The sequence below is a fragment of the Botryllus schlosseri genome, chromosome 6 (genome assembly GCF_051294905.1).
Source record: "Botryllus schlosseri isolate E-star chromosome 6, Bs_hap1, whole genome shotgun sequence".
In the NCBI taxonomy this organism is placed as follows: domain Eukaryota; kingdom Metazoa; phylum Chordata; class Ascidiacea; order Stolidobranchia; family Styelidae; genus Botryllus; species Botryllus schlosseri.
The window spans coordinates 13,588,610-13,612,755 of NC_137241.1; the positions used below are offsets into that span (position 1 = coordinate 13,588,610).

Here is a 24,146-nt window from a genome sequence, read left to right on the forward strand (position 1 = left end):
CGTCGAAGCGAGAAGATTTGCATTATGGGCATTTACCATGTACTCAACCCTAATGAATTAATATCTTGGTAAGTTTGGGGTACCGGGCTCATCAAATGCCTTGAAATCTTAATTGAGGATTGTACCATAGTGTCATATATGGTGTGGACAGGAGCAAATCTCACGGCCCAGTGAAATTGTTCTACGTAACACTTTCCATTTGGCCTAAGTCAATTTGACGGCAGCTTTTGATCGGCTTGTCGAGCATTAAATTTGGTAAAATGCGGGCTGTCAATCGAAAGCTACCTCGGTACTGATTGCGAAAATATCAATTTTATTCTGCTCGTGGCCCTGGAACCCCCTAAAATCAGCCTCGAATGTTGCATTGTAACGCAGTTTCGTATTGTGACGCAACCATGCCGTCTGGGAGTAAGCCATTGTTGCGCAGCCGTCTGAGCAGCTGAGGAGCAAGTGCTCAGTAGAATGAGAGTGTGAATTCTCAATCGGTTGCTCGACAATGGCCAATACGCTTGCGATTTGCGCTGCTCTCACTTGCTCCCAGACGGCATGGTTGCGTCACAATACCAAACTCCGTTACATTGCAACATTCGAGTCTGATTTTGGGGGGTTCCACGAGCAGAATAAAATTTATATTTTCGCAATCAAGACCGCGGTAGCTTTCGATTGATACCCGTTTTATGAAATTTCGCGCTCGGCAAGCTGGTCACACACTACCGTCAAATTGCCTTTAGCCAAATGGAAAGTGTGACGTAGACGAATTTCACTGAACCGTGAGATTTGCTCGTGTCCTCGCCATATGGGACACTATGATTCTCAAATCCACATTGTCTTCGTCATTATCGGCGGGAATTGGCTTTGAAGTGACATTGCTGTCGTTAAAATACATTCAGTAAATACGATTTATTCCATGTATATGTGTATAAAAGGGCGAATAATGTGTCCTGGCAATCTGTAAGACAAATGCCATCCCGCAGAGAATTATTATTTATCAGTGAAGAGATACCAGTTTGAAATCGTTTGCGTCTTTTAGTGTAGTACGTCTGTTAAATATTAATACATTCACCACTACATAAATTCCTGGAAATGGATTTTAGGCAGTCGATCATATCAAATCAAGGTGCGAATTCTAAAAAAAGCAACATGTTCCAAGAAATGCAGCTGCAGAATTCGCTTTGAAATAATAAAAGTCAGCCCAATTTCTACATAAATAGTATGATGTTACTCTCAAGAAAAGTCATTTTGTTCCTGTTTATCACTATACTACCAATAATATTTGCACAAAGCAGATGACGGTTGCACCATAATGGTTGGACTGAAGCTTGTGTGTGTAAGATGGGATCCGCGGGGGTCCGGGGCGGCCCAAAAGAGGTCCGCGCAGACCAAAAGGTTGAGAACCACTGACTTGGGCTATATATGGAAATCGAATCCAGTACATAAAAGTTTAGTATTGATGACATGGTCACTATTCTCAGTGGAGCGGAAAGGTTGAAAATGAGTCTTCCAGTTACCATTATGATGAATTGAAATTTGACTCTATGTCCGAGTCACGAGTCATTTCATTGTTCTCCTACGTCGAGTGCCAGACAAGTTAAGTCATTTTAGTTAAGTGACTTGAATCAAGTCGAGTCATGCGATAAAGGTGACTTGAGTCATACCAACACCGTTATTTGGTATAATAGTCGCGAGTATATCCTTCTCCCGAGACGACGTGTAATAGTGATGCGATAACACGATGTCACGAGTCACGACATTGCGGAATCATTTTCTGGTTATTTCGAACTCACATACTCCTACCTCCCCATATCATGTGCAATATAGCGAACCCCATTCACGCCAATATCAACCTCTTGTTCGTATAGATATTCAATTAACACCATATACAAGGACATATTACTGAGTGGTAAGCTTGATATGGCGTCTGTAGACAGCGGTCTACCACAATCACAGTGAAAGTATAATCCCCGACCCTGTAACTTCCTCAGGTCTAAAAATCAAAAAGAGCAGTGAGGTTTGCATTCAAAACAAAAATCAATTTTAAAAAACATGTTTAAAACAAGGCCCTTGTTTAAATCATGTTTTTTATTGTGTTTTTTAAGTCATGACGTCACCAATATTCAATTGTGACGTCCTAGTGGAGTGACATTGACAGTTGCAAATATAGGGTAAATATCACCCGTTTGACGGAATAGGCTTCCAACTAGGGATGGTGTGAACCTCTGAAAGGTTCAGGTTCGTGTGAACTCTAACCTTTTTGAAAGGTTCTGTGCGAGCGCGAACGTGAACCTCGTGACGTCACGTGACGTCATATTGGTATTGTCAACCCTACATTTTTGTGAAAAGATAGCCTATATTAATGTACACCATATCTAGCGACGATTCGGGTCACATAATGCCACAATGCTGAAGTAGATATTGACGTTTTAATTCCATAAAATCCGTATCTTCCGTCGCTTTGCCAACAATTTCGACGAGGTTTTGCAAGGGAATATAAACTTACGCCTGAACGGTCTAGGCCAGACTGGACAATGTATTCGGCGTCTGAGTATTTCTACGTTGGTATTCAGCAGAGTGTAAATCGGGGTTCTATACTTGCTACCGATATTACCTCATTAGCAAGTTACACAGCAGTAGCCAACACCCAAATCGCACTGATTTGGTTTTTATGATGCAATAATCATATCAAGATTGACCTCGTACGTCTGCTAGATTTGTTACATCAGACCACGATATCAATTTCATTGATTGGTTGGTTGAATAAATATCATTCGCTGACTACATATATAGTGTATTTCGCTATTGATGTTGTGTGATTGCGGGTCAAGCTCACAGCGGAGAATCACTACTTATCCACAAACGAAAAGCTGGATATTTCGAGCATACGTTTGTGACAAAGCAATTAAAATATTTGAGACTGTTAAGGTGCATGCTCGCTTAGTGTTGATCTTTTTATGCTGCCAGCGCCATGCGTAGAGTGGCGTGCAGTTGAAATGCAATGAATTTGAACCAAAGATGTTACATTGAAGTGAAAATTGTAATATATGAAAAAGGTTCACAGTGCAGAACCTACCAAGGTTCGTTTGTGAACGTGAACCTCTAAATATCTGAGGTTCACACACAGAACGCGAACGTGAACCTCGCGTTCACACCATCCCTACTTCCAACCACTGTCATATACGGACCAAAAATATCTTTAACCATGCAGGTCTAAATCGTCATGCGGCATTTTTACGGTCGGCGGTCATCATCACCATCAGAACATTCATTCCGTAACAATGCTCTATATCTAAGTACTACAGCTGTTGAACCGAAAATTCCGAGGGTTGCAACCATTCCATATATCCTATACGTCGGCCATATCGGGTGGTAATTGTTCGTAGCTTCATACAACATGTTTTTGGAAAGTGTTTAGATAATTATGGCATAGTTATGCAACTTGAAATTTTTTTTTTATAGAATGAGGCCTTTGTTTAAAACAGTTTTTAAAACATGTTTCAAACAGAGTGTTTCAAACAACCATCTGTTTTAAATGCAATCGTAAGTCTACATAATACGGCAGTATTTTGTAGTAAAAACGGTCACATGCACCCGTCAAGCGGGGGCAATTTTGTTTAGTCTCGCAGTGGTCATCGTTGCTCGCTGTGTAACAGGCCCATCAGTATCCTCTTCCTCGTCCATGTAAGGATTTTTGCCTTTGCACAATAGACGAATAACACTGTCAGTCATCTGAAAACAAATAATGGAAATAGCTAGTCTTGAGGTCAGAGCTCAAAGCGATAACGAGTTTTCGGGGATGTCATTTCAGGAAATACATTCATGGATGTTTCAGTCGATTATCGCCTAAGCGTATACCGTTTCGGGTCTTAAGGTTTTTCAACTAATAAATAGGACGTAAGGACGGTACGTAGTTTATTTTTTGTCCTTGATGTTTTGCGGCATATACACCGACTCATGATAGACACACACACGATCTGTGCAGAACTGCATATGCATACCATGAGTGCATGATGTGCATATGCCGCTGGACAAGGAAGGTGCAGATATATAGCCTCGTACGGCTTTGTAAGTCTTGCACCACCCCTCCATGCTGTCCCAGTAATGCATCAGCGCCAAGCAGGGAAGTCATGGATATCAGTGTTACTAATCAGGTCTTTGGTTTGACCCGCCGGGGATCGAACCCACGACCTACCGATCAAGAAGCCGGACGCTTCACCATTACGCTATCTTGTCCTAAAGGTTCGTCGATATCGCATTCAGCCTTGTCACAGGGGTATTATAGCTTATTTGAAGTGCTACACCACATGCCAAATCCTACGGTGCGTAGTTTTAAGTCGATACGCGGCGGCAATTACCGACCAGCAAGGTTTTATTGCCTCCCATTTCGCAGAACCCCTGACGATTGTCAGCCGAAAATATTCGGGCTCATTTCAATATGAATATGATATTTAATCTCATAGAATGTATAGCAAATCTCCATTGTAAATAAATCGGAATTTCGTCATAATATTGATTATTACCAACGAAACTACATTCATGGTAGCGCACACTTTATTGAACGCGGCGTCGTCCGTGAATGCACATTGTGCACAATGCACATTGCACAATTCACAGTTTTGAAAGACATATTCAATAATGTATACTATCACTATCACGATATAAAAAATTGCTAGAAAATCAAGTTTAACAACTTATTATGGTTATTCATAATTATAATTAGATTCTTTGTGGGTTATAGGCTGTCATTACTTGGGATTCCTGCCAAATTACACATGAAAGATGAGCGTACATATAATATACATGGCATATCACGAACAATGTTTTACCACAAACTATATGGTATTTCTCATATTACTACGTTTGATTGTTTCCATATACGACAGGTCATCTGGGAAAATAATTTTCGTACCCGTTCAAGCAATAATTTATCGATATTGATAGTATGAAAATGGGTATAAGAACGGTAAGCAGGTTTTACGTCACTTAGAAAATTATCGAAGCTTGAATATTTTTGTTCACCTTTTTGTTGAGAGCGACGTATATGATTGGGTGGTAAACCGTTGACAACTTGGCGAAAAGTGGAGTAAATATTCCTACTGCATAATTGTGCTACAAGATGGAAAGAATATCATGAAGGTTACATTTCTTTCGAATCCCTTATATACTACACTCACAGAATGCGTAGACATCGAGTATACAGAAGCAATCGCGTAGGGCATCCACGCCACAGTGAACCCACCAACCATCAACAAAACCATCCGAGTAACCTCCTTCTCCACATCAGATTCCTTTCCTTGAGTTCTTTTGATGCTCTAAATGTGACCCGAAATCCCGATAGCGCCATCAAATTATGTTTTGTTACAGTTAATTTACCTGTCTTAATCGAAATATTAACAAGGAGTAGAAAACGAATATTCCCAAATATGGAACGATGAAACAAAGAACCAAATATGTCACAATATAGGTCCGCATCCTTGTTTCCTCGTCGAAATAATTAGGGGCGCAAGAAGTTCCGATTCCTTCAGCGTCGAATGTATCCCACACCAGTGGAGGTATATGGAAACATATGCTCCACACCCAAGTACCAATCACTACTGCTGACGTAGCAAAATAAAGCATGGTTATGGTTACAGTCGCGATAAGGGGTTTTCCTTTTCGAATTAAAATATTGCACATACCCGCCATCGATGTACTTTTCGTCAGAGTGAAGTACCCAAATGGTTTGCAAACTACCAAATATCGCTCCAATGATAAGGCTGATATCGACATGAGTCCAGCTACTCCTAAAAAGTAAATATGATTATCGCGTTTGCGGTAATCCCCATGTATATAAGAAGAAGGGTAAGCAACGTGGCTGCATAGTACCCAAGATCGTAATCATAACGTCATGCAAGTTGCAACACAATAACCAATTAAAAATCATAGATGAAATACTGCGAAGTGTAAATATGTACGGCGGTATACGCCAAGGTTTGGGAAGATTTTCGTCAGAGAAGTCATATTGGCCGTTCAATTGTTATTCTCCAGAAGTACCCATATGATATGACAACATCTATCAATTGTTACGTCACAACTCACAAGTCCTCATAATAATCACTAAATAAATTCGTAATCGTGTCTCTGAGAAACTATTTGTTGGTTCAATCCTACTAATTACGTCACCGGTTTTCCAATGGTCATGATCGTATGTAAATCACTACATCTGTCAGCTACCCGACGGCTAGTTTGCTGTGATAATCAGATCTCAGTTCTAATGAAATAATGTGAATTCAAGAATCGCCTCATAATTAAATCCCTTGTAAATTTCTCCAGACTTACATTAGTCGATACGTATATGAGCCCACTTTACCGAACGCAGTATAGTGTCAGTCCAATTGTATTGCTTATTCCCAGTTGAAGGAAAATAAAGAGATTTTTGCCTCTTACTACAGCAACTAACAGTTTACGTGTGTCTAAGATTTACATTATACAGCTGCTGGAATTGCGCAAGGCTCTGAAAATGATGGATCATAGCTACATGAGACAGATTGAAATTTAATCGTCCAGAAATGCGTGCTACCGTTTGTGTTTATGATGACTTTGTTTCGAGATATCATCCAGGGGAATTGGTGAAACCCACGATAATTGGTGTACCTCAAATGCAGATGTCGTCAAAGTAGTTAAAAATTCTACTCAAGTAGTATAAGTAGCGGCGCAAAAACTGCTCAAGTACGAGTACAAGTAGTTCTTTTAAAGCAGCTCAAAACTTCTTCAAGTAGAAGTAGAATTTGCTGGCTTTAAATCTACTTAAGTAAGTAAGTACGTAGTTCTGAAAACAGTGATAATACGTTCTCATGGAATGTCAAAAGCTGCAAAAGGAGCTATACGGAGAGTTCAGAGATATTAATTGATATTGATGCATCCCAAGAGGTATAAATTTTGTACAGCATAAGTATTCGAACGTATCATGAGATTCAAATGATAGTTTTGCCATGGGGAAGCGATTTTATTCTTTTGTTTATTCGAACTCCCCGTTTCAGATAATGTCATGGCATGGCGCCCTCTCGTGTATTATATACGCCCGTAGTTTAGAGACGAAGAGCAACACGGAGTAGTTGTATCAGATACGGTGTTAACACTTTGTGCGATTAGTATACGCATTCTAATCAAACTAATGAAATGTTTCTTACCTGCAACAGACGCGCAGAAGCCCTGAAATGTGCACACAATTTTCCCGCCAAAGATTCCTCCAGCCAAATCGTTTATGACAGTGATTTGATGACTAAACAAGCTTCCAACCAGATCAGCTACTACTACATTTATGATCATATAGTTGAGAGGCGTTCTCAGAGCCTAAAAGGGTAAAGGTAACATCTAATTATATGTCATGATATGCAATGATAACTACACCAACGTGCCCACTGTGCATTAAATTAATGGACACATATTATGCATAGGGCTGCATCTATAAAACATACCTTGTTTAAAACATGTTCTTGTACTGTTTTGTTAGCCATATGATGTCATAAATTTCAATTGTGGTCAAGATCAATGGTCATTGGTCAATACGGCTTCTTTACCGAAAATAGTTTCGAATCGTCTTAAATTATAGATTACTCACCTCCGTGTTACTAATATATACTAATCAACAAAAAATATTTGAACAAGATCACATCGTCATCAAGCATTTTTACGGTCGGCGGTCATCATAAGCAGAACGTATACTCGGTGCCATTGATCTAAAGCAGTGGTTCTTAACCTTTTTTTCGTCCAGCGTCCCCTTTCAAAAATTTCCTTGGTTAGCCCCCCCCCCTATATTTTAGGAATTGTAGTAAATAAGAATGGGTAAGAGTTCCACGTACGGTCGGTCTTTTCAGGTTGGGACTTAAATATTGGAAGTATTTCGCGCTGGTATCGCGTGCGAGGATGATATCATAATTGTATGTGCTATATATTCGTGATATAACCAACCATCGGGTACGGGCTCATACCATCTGATTCGAGACCGATGTATACATCCCGATTTCACATCTGTGATTGGCGATACGGGGAAGGTAATTCTATTGGGTTTTATATTATTGTTTTGTGTGACTACAGTAAATAAAGTGAGAATGTGGTAGAGATCTTTGCCCGCTCACATTAAATTTAGTACTGCATCCAAATATTAACTTCAACATGATTGTATTCCAAACAAAGCAATCCCATTATATATGCATAACATTAGGGTTACCACACGTCCTCCTTTAGGAGGATTTGTCCTCCTTTTTCGGGTTTTTGAAAATGTCCTCCAAGGACGTCTAAATGTCCTATTTTTGGGAATTCGTCCTACTTTATAGCTTTTAGAGCTAAGAAATGGGCATAAAATACGCTAAATAGGAAATTCGTGGTCCGAAGAAAGTGACGACCTTTTTTTAGAGAAGCAATCACAAAGTCGGGATAAATTTACCATTTTTCCGAATTTTACTCCACAATTTTAAATGTGAAAATTTTCAAAAAGTGTCCTTCTTTCCCGATTCCTAAATATGGTAAGCTTACATAACATTCGCATGAGGTTGTGGGTCACAACACCAAACATTAATATTCTTCATTATACGATGAAGAAAGATTTAATTTTGTAGCTCTCAAATACAAATAAATTAAGTCATTTTGACCAAAAAGCTTCAAAGCATCTTTAATGTACAAAGGGCTCTCAGCCTTGAAAGTGGTACAGCAGTGGCTCTTCTTCGATTTCGACGCGATCTGCGGTGTGGGATAAACTACCTATAGTCCGAAACATTTTTTAGAAAATAACCGGTGCTAGCGTGACGGGAGTATTTTAACGGGGAACTGGCGTTATTAATTTAATATAAATTATAATAAACCACTGCGTTTATGGAAACATCTTGCAAAGATCGCCGGCAAAAATTTCGCGCGTAGAGCGACGAAAAATTTCTGAATTTGACAGATTTTGTCGAATATTAATTTGCAAAGATAACTCGGGAATACATAGAACTGTTGTTTAACTATATAATCAGAGGTCCCTACTACACCCTCTACCGCGACGCCATTTTTCATCAGCGTCCCCCTCATACCCCCCCTGAGCGCAGCGCCCCCATATCACCCCTGAGCGTTTCCGCCCCTGGAAAATCCAAATCGCCTGTAGGGGGCGCTGGCGACAAGGTTAAGAAACACTGATCTAAAGCTACGGTCATAACTGTTGAACAGACGATGACTTCGAGAATTCCGGCCATTCCGACCATATATATCGACTACGTCTAGTGCAGAGGTCTCAAACACGCGGCCTGCGGGCCGCATGCGGCCCGCGAGAGCATTTTGTGCGGCCCGCGACGGCATTTGGGATTTCGAAGTATTCGACAATATTTAACTACCAATATTCTTTTTTTGGATTTGAGAACTTAAAATTCGATCTAAAACTACTCCAGATGCCTGAAACTACTCACCAAACTTCACTATTACATCACTTTGGAAAGTTACCACGCAGTGGAAGATCAACTATCACGTGACATTACTTGTTTATGATGGTAAAACATGACTCGTTGATGATTCGTTACTGAAAATTGTGATTTGGACTTGGGGGCGACCTTCTGTAGAATTACTCGTACTCGTCGCGTCAAAAGTTACAATCAGAGGACTTTTGTGACTCGGAATGACGTGATTTGGTACAACCATGGACGCAACAAACTATCAAACTGGTATGAGAAATAGTAAAATATCAAAAGGTCGTAGCTTGCGTTGCGTAGCTTATTTAGATATCGAAGCATGTCGGTATGGCAACCGCCATTGGCATTATGTTGCCCCTTTGATGCATATAGTTGGTTACATCCTGTGTCATCTTTGGTACCTTTATATATGTTATTATCGCCAATTAAATGTGGCGAGTATTAAGTAGACGTAGCCTACGCTTCACAGCTGTAACAAGTAGCCAATGGATTCTACGACAATTGCACATTTCTATTGCTATGGCACAGTATTCATTACGTTCAAATTGCTATTGATCTGTTCCAATATACGAAGGTAAATCTAACGCTGATTCTATTTGACTTTGGTAATGATATGATCAATATAGCCTAGTTATCAGTAGGGCTATGCCCGAAACCCGGATTAGGCTGTACTGATCCTATATGCTATGATATCTTAAATTCTATTGCTATGGCACAGTATTCATTACGTTCAAATTGCTATTGATCTGTTCCAATATACGAAGGTAAATCTAACGCTGATTCTATTTGACTTTGGTAATGATATGATCAATATAGCCTATAGTTATCAGTAGGGCTATGCCCGAAACCCGGATTAGGCTGTACTGATCCTATGCTCTGATATCTTAAATTCTACCTATAATTGTGGCACATGAAATTTCCGCTAGCTGCAAAATTACAACTCGACAGCTTTTACGATGTCGTGATGAATTTGTACTGTCGCATGTTGTCTACAACTAATTACAGCAACAATTTTATTCAAATATTTTATGATGTGATTTTTTTTCTTGCTAGGCGTGAATTAACAATAGTATATCACATTTTCACGATGCGTGTGGAACGTCAGTCTGCAAGGTCCCGTCAAATAAAGCCTACATGAAAATACACTGAATTCCCCTATTATTGGTGCTGCGGCGGCCCGCGGCGCCATCAAAAAGTGGGAAATTGGCCCCGTGAGCACATCTGAGTTTGAGACCTCTGGTCCAGTGCAAGTCGTCTGAAGGCTACGTACACTACATGTTTTTTGGAAAGAGTTCACACAATTATGACGTATACTTATCCGAATTTTGAAATAAATCTATCTTTAAATGGAGTCTGCTTAAAACAGTTTTAAACAATTTTTTTAAATATTGCATTAAACGCTCTCGTATTCGACATTTCGTGCTGGTGACGTCATATTTTGTGTTACGATTGTTGATATACGCTGTTCTTTCGAATTCTCTACTAGTTGCTGACGATTACCCCTGACAAGTGTCAGCCGAAAATATTCGGGTTCATTTCAATATGAATATACTATTCAATTGTATATTGAAGTTCTGTACCTCAAAGAAGCTGTTCAAAATACTTTTTGTTTTAAATGAAACCCCAATACAATACAATACAACACAATCCACGGTTCTCTTATTTTTGTCCGCTACGGACACAATATACATTGTAGGCTAAAATGCGTTATAATGAATAGATATAGAAGGATGTCGAAACGACGAAGAGTGGTCTATAAATTTAACATCCAACTCGGCTTACTGTCATTACTAGAATTAACCCCCAATATGACAGTGTTCCATCGTGATCTTTCGTTTGGACATGTTCCTCGTTTTCATGCCATTTATTATATGTGCCATTCTCGGTGTCTTTATCTGGAGTTTCTTTTCCCGTAAAGACGTCATAAGAACGTTAACGCATGACAGGTAGAGTCCGAGACCGACCACCAGGGGTTGCCTGAGCCAGTCTCATGGGTTTCGTTGGAGGTCAAGGCCCACAGTCAACTTATACACATATTTCGTGATGACAGGCCCGTCTTCGCCACCATTGGATGCAGGCAATTATAGGCGCGCTCAGTATAGTCGAATTGTTGTTGTAGTATAAGACGTATAGCAGGGGAGGTTGGAGTTCGAAATCGAAACCCCGTCCTCCCGAAATCGTAATTTTATCTCTAATATTTACTAGCTCATCTGTAATTACGAATTTGTTATCGGTTGCGTATCGATTGAACAATGCAACAGCAGAGGGTTGCATTTAAAACGAATGGTTGTTTAAAACACTTTGTTTAAAACATGTTTTAAACAGTGTTTTAAACAAAGACTTTTAAAAAAATTATGTTTATTTCAAGTTGTAAAGTCATGCCATAATTGTGTTAATACTTTCCAAAAAACGTGCCGTATCAGCCTACGGGCAATTACCACCCGGTATAGCCGACGTGTATCGATATGGGATGGTCGGAACCCTCAAAATAGTCGGTTCAACAGCTATAGTGCATATATTTCGTCAGATGTGCTATATTTACCCTATATTTTCAATTGTGAATGTCAATCCACTATGACGTCACAATTGAATATTCGTGACGTCATGGCTAAAAAAAACATGTTTTAAACAAGGACCTTGTTTGAACATATTTGTTTTAAATTGATTTTTGTTTTAAGTGCAACCCTAATAGCAGCACTGTTTGGTCAAAACCTCTCATTTCTGAACTGTTCTCTGAAAGGGAACTGAACAATTGATTTGCCAAAAATATTCATTGTGTCTTCGTTTTGTGTGTAAATCTTTTTTTTTTCTTAAGCACTTTGATGGTGCACGGTTCATTTTGTGCATCATTAGAAATGTATTAGATTTGTAGTTAGATGTATAATGTTGTAGTTTTTTGTTTCTGTGGCTTAGCAAAAAATTTCGTTTCCCCGAAGACTTGTAGATTAGCGTAAGGATCCTCCCTTGGCCTCAGGGGTGGCCAACCTTTTCGACCAAAGAGCCACATGCAATGTACGAGCCATTGCGCGGGTCACTTGAATGTTGTGACCTTTTTTCATTCGCGCCATAGGAGCGAGCTAGGTAACGGTGAAAATGAGACATCAATTATTGCTATACTTGACTATATTTCAGGCCGTTTGCGTACCAACTGGGCCCAGTTTGCAAGGATAGGACTAGTCGACGCCTGGGCATATCAACATCGAAGGTTTTGTAAATGATTTTGTGCCAGGGTCTCATCGTCGATGATCTTTCTGCGAACGCATACGCATGTCGGATGACATTTTCTCTCGTAATTGAGAATAAATAGTTCGACTCAATCCGGTAACTTGGACGTATTTATCATTTTTAGCAGATGGTACCTATATTAAAAGCAAGAAATCGAGGGACTATATATCACGAATTATTCTACTTTATTATAATATACGAAAATCCACAAAAAAATATGACTGGTCCCTGGCTATGCCGATGCGTCGGAACTGATAGTTTCGTCATTAACATCCCAAGTAAGGTTGCATTTAAAACAAAAATCAATTTAAAACAAACATGTTTAAAACATGGACCTTCTTCAAAACATTTTTTTTCTAGCCTTGACGTCACGAATCTTTAATTGTGGCGTCACTGTGGATTGGCATTGACCATTGAAAATGGATCCTTCGACGAAAAGGGCTTCCGACCACTGTCACAAACAGACCAAAAATATCTTAACCATGATTACATCGTTATGCGGCATTTTTACGGTCGGCGGTCATCCTCATCAGAACACTTATTACGTAGTCTACCAATCATTTATATCTACATCCTATATCTGTCGATTAACGACGGTTTCGGGGATTACAGCTAAGGGATGGGCAAAATCGAGTACATGAGGGATTCGATTCTGAATCACGTAACGGGCTTCAAGTCGAGTCGAGTAATCGAGTATCACACATTAGGATGTCATAATGGGAATGTAATACGTCAAAGTCCAAATATCTACCGTTTATGTCACCACAAAGAATATAATGCCTCTTATCCGTCTCATAAATGATACTTTGGTATTTTTTCGACCATACCGATTTCATTTCCCTTGGTGACAATGTTGTGGGATAATCATGACTTCGGAAATGCGCTACGATGTTTCGCATGCTACGATACCGCCAATCAAGGTTTCAAGGTTTCAACAGTGAAAATTAGTATCAAAACAATAATTCCCGTTGATAAATTAACTTTCAGTGGTGAGGAGCGTATAAGTTCAGTATAATTTCATCTTTAACTCCTCGACTCGAATCATTAAAATTAATACTCGATTCAGATTCGAGTACTCGAATCGATGTGCCCAGCCCTATAGGTACAGCCACTCCACATCGTATAAGCAGAGGTGGTCAAAGTAGTCAAGAAAGCTACTCAAGTAGAAGTAGAAGTAGCAAAGACTCAAGTACAACCAAAAACTACTTGAAGTAGAAGTAGAATTGACTGAATTTAAATCTACTCAAGTAAGTAAGTAGTTGTAGAGACGATCGTAATTCGTTCACATGATGGATTGTCAAAAGGTGCAAATTGAGCTATGCGAAAGGTGCCGAGCTTGATTCATATTGATGCATACCAGGAGCCAGGAAGCATCCAATTTTCGACAGCATAAGTAAGTATTATTCTGCATCATGGGATGAAAATGATAGTATTGATACGGAAATGCAATACTAATCCTTTGTTTACTCGAACAGCACGTTTTAGAAAATAACATGGCATGGCGCACTCCCCCGTATTATGAGGCCTGTAGTTTAGTCGAAGAGCAATACGTAGAAGCTGTATTGGATACGGTGTAAGCACTTTGTGCGATTAGAAAACGTTAATAAAAAATATGGTGGACCGTAAAAATGCCTTGTTGTGTAGCTTTATTTCCGGAAATTAAAGGCATTACTACACTTGCTTTTATACTTCAACATGTATGCTAGCCAGACAAAAGTACTGATATTAATTAGAACTCAAAGTATATGACACTGGGAATTGAAAGTGAAATATAAATACTACTTCTAATCGCGGAACATGAATTTCATGTCTTTAGTCCAGAAAGTTTCGAAGGTTGGTACGCTAAAACAGCTTTAAAAAATGGAAAGAAGTCAGAGTCCATTTTTCCAGATTAGGACACGCCATGGACTGCTAGATTGCGATATGATAAGTAAATGCTAGATTGCGTAACATCAGTTTAAAACGTTATGGTGAGCCATATATACTTTGATGAAATATTTGATATGGCGAGGGGACAACGCAGTGTGAAGGGAACCACGCCAACCCGCTACCTAAATTATATTTACGGATACTTTCGTGAAATCATACATGGTTACTTCCTATCCAGTGCGCGCGAAGCGCGACAAAAATTCTATGCTTTACTCAACTTTTATGAAAATTAAATGGTGACACTCCGTGAAAACAGCCTCGAAATTCCTCAGGCTATCTTCCTGATTGGAAGATTAAACTACTTCTACTTGACAAACTGAAAATAGCGAAAAGTAAGTAAGTAGATCACAAAATATTACGAAGTAGAAGTCGAAGTAGCGAAAACCAGATCTACTTGAATAAGTACCAGAAGTAGACGAAAACTACCTGAGTACTTCGAAAAAGTAGAAGTATTTCGTTACTGACCACCTCTACGTATACGTCGACTATATTTAGTGCAAACCATCCGTAGGCTCATTCTACATGTTTTTCAAAAGGTTTTGCACAATTACGGCATAATTATACAACGCTTGAAAAAAATTCGCAATCTGGGTAAATCATTTTTTAATAATATAACTAATTTCGCGAATTGTTTCGCGGGCCACTCAAAATCTTCTCGAGAGCCACGGGTTCGCCGCCCTGTCCTATATAAACCTGGTCTGTCTCAGTTCGAGAAGTACTAGAACCGAGAGTCGCGAGATACAGACTCTCATGCCAATGGTGGTGGATTAAGCAACTGAGCCAACTCCGCCCCCTCCCCCATCCCCTCACCCAGATACACTGCTGACTTATTCGATATGTCAACGTAGATAACATGCTATAACGCGGACATTTGCGGTAACTTCGCTTCGTTAGCCATGTAAGAGTGAGAGCATTTAATATAATAATGATGATACTAATTATGAATTATTTCGTTACCTTTGTTTTGAAGACGGTGAACAGTACTAGCCCGTTGAATGTACACGATAGGACAAATACTGTGTACACATACAAAGCCTGTATGCTATGAGCAGTTCTTGAGACGTGGACGCTGAACGGCGGATTCCAACGATCCCATTCCACTTCATGAACCTGCTGGCTCTCTGTCGTCAGAACCCTTACTTCGCCTGAAACATTCAAGTATAATAGGCCTATAGGGTTGTATTTGAGACAGAAATCAATTTAAAACAAACATGTTTAGAACAAGGCTCTTGTTTAAAACATGTTTATTATTTTGTTTTTCGTTTTTTTAAGCCGTGACGCCACGAATATTCAATTGTGACGTCATAGGGGATTGACATTGACAATTTAAAATATATAACACCATGGCCGAAATATATGTACTATAACTGTTGAACCGACTATTTTGAGGGTTCCAACCATCCCATATCGATATACGTCGGCTATATCGGGTGGTCATTGTCCGTAGGCTCATATAACAAGTTTTTTGGAGAGTATTTACACAATTATGGCATAATTTTACAACTTGAAAAAACACATTTTTAAAAAAAGTCCTTTGTTTAAATCACTGTTTAAAATATCTTTTAAACAAAGAGTTTTGAATAACCATTTGTTTTAAATGCAACCCTGGGCCTAATATTATTTCTGTGCCAAGTTGTCAGATCAAGAGACGTTATAAAAAATATCGGCCCGGTGTAAAATGACTAATTGACCATGATAGTCGAAACACCATCAATTCCAAAACAACAACAAAAACAACAGCAACAACAAGTTTGAATGCTGCGACGGGGTGAAGAGGAACTGGCCTCGCATACTGATTTGTTGCCACACACGTCTTAAAAATAAATCATCTTGGAAATTATTAAGAATTATGCTGTGCTGCGTGCGGTCGAATGTTGAAACTCGTCAAACCGCGTAAAACAACTGGTAAAATTAACGGTAGAGATGTCGAGGAGGGTGCGGGAAAAGGGTTAATTATTGGGATCAATCTAAAAATTGTATGTTATGCATGTGTATTGTGCGGGGTTGCCACCATGCTCACAGTGATCAGTTGTATCTCAGGTTGTAATTTTACGCCGCGCGTCCATCCTGTCGCAACTCTATACGGACTTGATACCCACAGGTTTTGGGTTGGTTCTTGGGAGACAGACAATGGTAATCGAAATCGAGACCTCTGACTTGTGAGCTAGAGGTGTATAATGTAACTACTGAGGTTGGCTCTTGGCTACCATGAGCTGTGAATGAACGTAAATTATGGAATGAAATTGGGTATCATAAAAACTGAACTGAATTGCATCAAGCAATCAAACTTATCGAATTCAGATTTTTGAGCTCACGTGGTTGTATTTGTGACCTTAGAACTGAACTGCTGGTTACCGTATGTTGTTGAGTATGCCTTTGTCCATGACTACCAAGCATTTTAGACTTACATGAGAAGAAATTTGGATTATGAACGGACGATGTACGTGTACGACGTATACTTACACTATACTTGACGCGGTGTGTAGAGTAGACATTAAGCTTTATGTTTTGCTTGCGTAATTTTACTTCTGAGACCGAATGCCAAATACATATCTACGAGTATCTCACTGAATACATTATAAATCATCCCTTGAAACTATTTTAATGGAAGTGCAGGGATATTTAGACCTTCTTCTAGATATCCTTGAGTAAGTATAACAAGGAAGACCTATACCTGTCGATGTATTGTGTAGCGGTGATGTCATGTTTTCTTCCGTGATTCCATAAGGACCTGTTTGCGACGTTTCTGATGATACACTCCAAATAGTCATCCTCAATTCGCTCTGTCCTAAAATAATGCAAATGGAACCGTCTCTGCTCATTGAATTTATATGCAACCCGTCTCCAGCGCGCGCGCGATGAAGCATGATAATTTGCAAAGATCTTAGCTCCAGTGGATCTGTTCATGCTCCATCGTTTAAGATATGTCGAAGTCCAATCGATGTCGGTTACTATACAAAATACTTGTCGCAATATGCAACCGTATCTAGCGATCGATATTATATGTAACTGAGTTGAATTCAGTCGCAAGGCGATCAAAATTGGGTTGAAGGAGGTAATTTATTAAATGCAGAAATATTTTACTTACAATTAATAAATTACTGAGAATTCGCCAACTGACTCAAAATATATAAATAGAATCCACTATAGTTTAAAGAATTTAGCCGGATACAATAGATACAAAAACTTTTGGGTAGCCCCAATTCATGATTTCAACCACGCTAGTTTGTAGTTTTTGCGAAATTACTCCCGATAAATTATGAGATATTGGGGTGTTGAGCAAACTGAAGCTATGTTGATGGACTACAGAGAGAGAAACACATGACAAGTGGACGGTAATGATAGTGGTACAGAAAATAGGCCTACGCATGCACAGTATTCGGGTATCAGATAGGAATAAACGATACGACCTTGGAGGTCATGCGACCAGGTTATGCGTCCGGCTTCTCGAGCGGTAGGTCGTGGGTTCAATCCCCGGCCTGGTCATACCAAAGACTCGAAAATTGGTATCCGCAGCTATCCTGCTAGGCGCTCAGCAATTACGGATAGCATGGAGAAGAAAAAAAAAACGGGGGCGCAGACTAGATGACCTCATGGGGCCGTATTGCAACTCCGTCGTCAAAAGCATCTCGATGGTGCAAGCGAAAAAGAATATCATATCTCTCTCTCTCTCAACTAGACTGATCACACCCTGATCAAAAAGGTACACTTATCTTCACAGTCTAGCTGTAACAAATGTTAGTTAATAAAGGAACTAAAAAAAAGAAAAATTGAAAGATGGTAGGAAATCAGTGAATAGCAATGTCTAGGCGAGGTAAGGCAACAGTGTTCGTTGACGACAAGATGTAATTAAGTAGGTCTTTTTTAATCTATTAGGAGGCAATTCACGGATATTTTGTTGTAATGCATTCCAGATGAAAGGTCCCGTGTAGTCGATATATCTCTTTATATAGTTCTTAGTTAGGTAGCTATTGGGTGGGGTAAGTTGATATTTCCCTTTGACGAGAATTTCGTGTAATGGGAGTGGACATTTTGCAGGTACGAAAAAGTCATCAACACATGAGGCAAAGTATTGGAAAAGTATTTGAGTACACCAGTGTTTCCAAATCTTGTTCGACTCATCGTCCCCTGATCAAGCTCGACTCGCTGGTAAATTGACTAAAAAATGGTCAACTTTCGCGTCGAGCCCTGAAAACCTGGTATTTGAGGGTAGTTTGTGGCGAGTTGACCTTTTTTTAGTCGATTTTCACGGCATTTCGCTTGCATTTGGTGCCGGTAACAGATTGCCGGTTATTAAGTATGTCTGACTGACTGACTGAACGTTTAAACATGTCCACCCCCTTCGTACGTTTTCTTCCCCTTCGTGCGTATTCCCCCCCCCCAATCTGCCCGTTGTTATTTTCGTCACCCCTTGTTTATCAGAATGGCCCACTGGGGAGAGGGTCGATATTGTCCACGTTGGTAACCATTGGACTACGCATTATTTTTCCCTATAGTATGTATAAGGTTTAATTAGTAACGCTTAGGCGTACAGACCGGATCTATATCTATATAGTCTACCTACGCCAACACGGTAGAAATTCCCTACCAATAGGCTATAGCCTCACTGACCCCGAATCTTCAGATGACCATGTGAGCGAAATTCTGTGTATTCAAGTGGACGAGATTGATGATACCGTTTTAATCCGACTTTCTATTAAACGCCTTCCCGACTCAAATGATCCATGCTCTCTGCTCTTAGTCATTTTGACATCATATAACCCGGAAGTTCTCAACAGCGACTGGCAATCCACGAGTTAATGAGGTATTGTAAGACTGCGGCGGATCCCTTGATTTGTGTAGCTTGAACCCGTACGGACGTAAAATTCGTCACGTGGTATAGAAATACGGCATGACACAAACTAGATACATTGCTTTGAGACAACACAATAGACAACATTAATTCGATGTTCTGAGATTACCCGTGAATCCGATGATTGTCGTAATAATATTGTGTGAATTCAAGAGTTATTGGTATTGGCTTTTCAGGAATAAATGCGACATCAACTTAAATACAACACTGGTTCAAATCTATTTTCTGTCTAGTTCGTGGGCCGCACATTTAGCGCAATTTGAGGCAAAATGTGTGCTCGTTCAATTTTGACTGTAAACCTCCATAACCTCTTATTGGTGATTCTGATCACATGGGTTGAGAAAGGATAAATGTTTGATATTAGTTTTAATGACGAAATTCATTTGTGAATCTGAAAATGTTTTGGCGCGACCATAACCAATCCCCTGATTAATATGACCACTCGTATGAATAAATAGATTAGTCTGGAAATGGACATGGACAGCTTGGCAATAGTATTTGGCGCCCAGCTAGACTCTGCCCGGAAATGCGGCCGTAGGCTATAGTGATAATAATAATCGTTGAGATATATTTTTCATCTGAACAAGTCACACACAATACAATGCAAAAAGACACAATGCGATGTCAAGAACAGATAGGAATATGTCGAACGACACGCATCAGTAGCGACCCTTTTAATTTAACATCCACCTCGGCCTAGAGTGCCTGATATCACGGTTCTTTTCGATGTTGATATTTTTGAAGCCGCGGTCTTTTCTATACTAGTTCTTTCCATTCCTTGTGAGTGTTTTATTTCGTCGGGTCTTTTTCTGGGCTTATTTGTCGCCGTAAGAACGGCAACGGCGGGGGAAGAGGAGCCCAGATAAACCTCCGACGGGAGAGATCGAACTCGAACCCACAACCCATTAGTGTTGTAGGTGTGGATTATACCACTGCGGTTTTGTCAAGTAGAAGCAGTCTAATATCATACTCACTGGACAAAATAGTGTGTGTATAGGCAAAACCTACTCGCTGAGTATACTTCAAAAATCAGTTTAGTAGAGCAGTGCTCTTCAACCTTTTTCGTCGTGGTACACCCTTCTAAGGTTTACTTGAAACTGGTACACCCCTGACCGGATAACTCATTGATTCCGTATAAGTAAGCCTAGACCAGGGGTGTTCAACCTGCTTGATATTCACGACCGTGCTTCGATTCCTTACATAGCATACTACCGCATTCCGGCGTAGAGTCGTAATGGCCCATCTGGAGTCTGAACGTCATATAATCAGGACTCTAACTGCCGCACCCCAAACCCGTCGATGGGGGGGATAAGCTCGAAGGGGTCCCAAATTTATTTCTTGATTAAACATAAATTATCGAGTATCTTTTTAAAAATTTGTTCAACTTCATTCAATATTTTTCGCCCGACGCCCGATTTAATGTCAAATTTCTTGATTATTGGGTAGCCGTCCCCAAGACAAAATATGCAAGATCAATAGCAATGGGCATTTCGGTGTCGGCCATTACCGCGCCACGACGCTCCAATACATATGAAGTTTTAGGTCACGTAACAAAATGTGATCCTAGAAGTGTGCCAGAATGATCGGCAGCGAGAAAACATTGGTCAAAAAGGACCGCCCTTTTGCTGACTGAAAACCCGAAGGGACCAAGGATACCGCCCGACTTATTTTTATTTACGGGCCCTAAATTTTCCAAAACATTTCATTTTGATTGTAAATCTTAAAGTAAATCTGATTACCTGGGCAGAGAGAGAGAATAACAAAATTTTTAACAATATGTTTGCAATTTCTGATATTATTGACGGATTCAATCACGAATTATAGAAAATTTCACGCCTCGCGCGATCTTACGCTATAAACTAGCCCACTAACGTGTATAACAAATTTTGCTGACAATGTAGCGGTTAAAACGTAGACCGTGTTAAGGGTCTACTGTTTGGCTTATAAGGCTATGGGGGCCCAAGACCAACGTTTTTTTAGGGGTGGTGACGAAGTGCTGTTTCGGCCCTGCATATACTCATGTTAAATTGGCTACTGGCAACTTCACACCGCGGAGAGCGCTTGTGGTGTTCTGCGCCATCACTTATTTCTTGAGGTATACCTTGCGTATAGAAGTTTTTATTTGTAACAGTAGTCGCGCGGGCGCTAAAAACTTTCACATGTGGACGATTTGTTTCGTCTATAATATGGGTAGTTTCATATATTAGCCTATACTGTCAACTATTTATCCATTCTTGGCACACGTGAATGATTAAGCGATGGAGCTGATGGAGGGGGTGTAGGCATACACGCATACGAATCCGTCTTGGTATTTCTTTATGGGGTGCATCATTTTCCTTTACGGTTTGCATTTGTTCGGTGGGACTCAGATTACACTATATATTAAATACGAAAAATCCTGGTCACCTGAATCGCACAAGCGTGAATAAAATTTTCAAGTTTAAAATATCTCACAGATTTGAGAACCTATTCGTTAATTCAAATTTCATATTAACGGACGCCAAAACACGCTCTAATATAATTAATATGTTTTGCATAAATATTGTTTAACGGCTGCATGCGACCGTATGTCTGCTGGTGCATGGCCTGTTGAAATAAGGATGAACAATGCTGCAACGTATTTGAAATGCTAAATACTAATCAGGGCTCGAGGATCCGGACTACCAGCTAGCACAGTGGTTCTCAAACTAGACCCCCTCGAGACACCCTGGCTACGCCCCTGTATATAATGATGTACATTGCGCTATTTATAAGGAGCTCACAGAAAGTACAAATTCGATATTTCTGAACCGTCGCAGTGGTTTCCTCAAGTATCATTACAGACGGATATTGCAAGCAGAACACATGTCATCTCCATCATTTTCTACTCCAAAAGGAATCAAAAAGTCCATACCAACATTTAAGTGATGTGCACAAACAAATGCTTATGATACACCAAAAGGAATATAGCTTACAAGCTCGTACAGCTGATATGAACATATTTTACGATAATGCACGCCCGATCAACATATTGATGTTCTGAAGCATACAATTGCCTGTTTATTGTGATAGCTATATAGTCATCAGTCCATTTTAATTCGGATCTGGTACACCCCTGTACACCCCATGTGAGTGGTACACCCTTTTAAAATTTTGGTACACCCTAGGGTGTACGAAAACCCCGTTTGAAGAGCACTGTAGTAGAGTAATATAGCCTGTCTTTGTTGATCTCAGAATTGTAGACGCTTATCGTCACCACTACGCTATGTCCCGAACAATCGAAAAGATTAATCGAAATGCGGCCGTGAATAGAAAAAGGTTGACCAGACCACCTCTTACATAGAAAATATCATTGTTAGCAATGAATTATAGGTGGGGAAATGATCTAAGTTGCCAGGACGGGACACCACATGATGGCAGATTAGGTTCTATTCCCCATCTGCCCCTGGGCGTGCATTCTTGTCCAACCCATCAGGGGTCGTATCAGACACCTCGTATTTCGCGGATATTTTCAGCAACTCGGATATAGTTGGGAGTCGCAGAAATTTTCTGCCAAGACCATATGTATTACATACGTATAGAGTCTTACGGTAGCCTACCATTAAAACCTGAATGGTACCGCACGCTATTTGTGTGCATTTGAATAATTGTCTACCATATCGGATGTGCCGTCAGTCCTCTTGTGTTGAATTTGGCAATTCCATCAGGAAATGCGCTCGTTCACACTAGATTGATCATCTGGATTGCCTCCTTTCGTGCGTCGTCATGCAGCTTTGCAAGCTCATATGTCTTGAATTGATCTGTGCTTTGAGCTTGTTGAATATATTAGCCTTGGCGGCTTGCTATTTTGAAATAGACTGTCTCTGATTTCAGCGAGAGTAGGTCAAATTGCATAAAGATGTCAGGCTATTCGTACGAGAAAGTGGTCGAGTCCGCGGACTTTTTGAAAAGCAAGTTTTCCGGATCGGTGAAAATCGGAATTATTTGCGGCACAGGACTGAGCGCACTCGGAGACGATGTTGAAGATAAAGTGGTCGTTCCTTACACCAAAATTCCGCATTTCCCAGAGTCCACAGGTCTGATCTTGAGGAATTGGAAGTACTACCAGTAATTGTTCAAGAAAAGGATCGGTTAATACGCCCGTCTCGCACTTTTACCAGTCCTCGGTCTTATTTTCATCATATATCTATATATATGTAAATTCGTCTACCGGTGCACAATTAAACGCTACGTCGATTGAATTATACATATCGTTCCGACCGGTAAGACGGAGATCATGAAGTTACCTCATCCGCTAGAGTGATATCGCCTTTATTTATTTATTGGATGAAGAAAAAGAGTGGTGCCTATCACCGTTAGGTCTTGTGCGCTACGACATTACTCAATTTTAATTTAGCAACAATTCAAATAAATCGATCACAACTCGGCACATATTCTACCACGTATTTCAGATTTATTTATTGGAAGAAGAAAAAGAGTGGCGCCTATCACCGTTAGGTCTTGTGCGCCACGACAGTACTCAATTTCAATGTATAGCAGCAATTCAAATATATCGATTACAACTCAGCACATATTCTACCACGTATTTCAAAACGCTTGGATCCGTTAGTAACTTCACGGGGTGAAATGGAATTTTCATACAAACAGCACAAGCACGACGCAGGAACGTTCTGTGAAATTCATGCTAGGAACAGTTCATAGTGATATAGCCTGATTAAAAACTTAATCGTGTCAACCTACTTCGCTGG

At 40.0% G+C, this 24,146-nt stretch overlaps 2 protein-coding genes across 4 annotated transcripts in view; one reads left to right on the forward strand and one right to left on the reverse strand.

Annotated features, from left to right (window-relative positions):
* Positions 1-2,339: 2,339 nt before the first annotated feature.
* On the reverse strand, positions 2,340-18,367 carry LOC145441056 (pinopsin-like). The gene is made up of 8 exons (XM_080318836.1): positions 17,242-18,367; positions 15,525-15,712; positions 7,164-7,326; positions 5,673-5,777; positions 5,368-5,588; positions 5,169-5,306; positions 5,014-5,103; positions 2,340-3,723 (listed from the first exon to the last, which is right to left on the reverse strand). The coding sequence occupies exons 1-8, from the start codon at positions 17,432-17,434 to the stop codon at positions 3,589-3,591; spliced, it is 1,233 nt and encodes a 410-aa protein (XP_080174962.1). The 5' UTR covers positions 17,435-18,367; the 3' UTR covers positions 2,340-3,588.
* A 4,851-nt stretch (positions 18,368-23,218) lies between these two features.
* The window catches only part of LOC145440309 (purine nucleoside phosphorylase-like), a 29,029-nt gene continuing 28,101 nt past the window's right edge, over positions 23,219-24,146 (forward strand). For 2 of the 3 annotated variants that reach the window (XR_013915504.1, XM_080317877.1), the window contains exon 1: positions 23,219-23,474. Coding sequence is in view for 2 of the 3 variants with exons in the window: in XM_080317877.1 (XP_080174003.1) it covers positions 23,297-23,474 (178 nt within the window). In the remaining variant the exon portion in view is untranslated. The remainder of the gene's footprint in view (positions 23,475-24,146) is intronic. The other variant, XM_080317878.1, reaches the window with a different exon arrangement.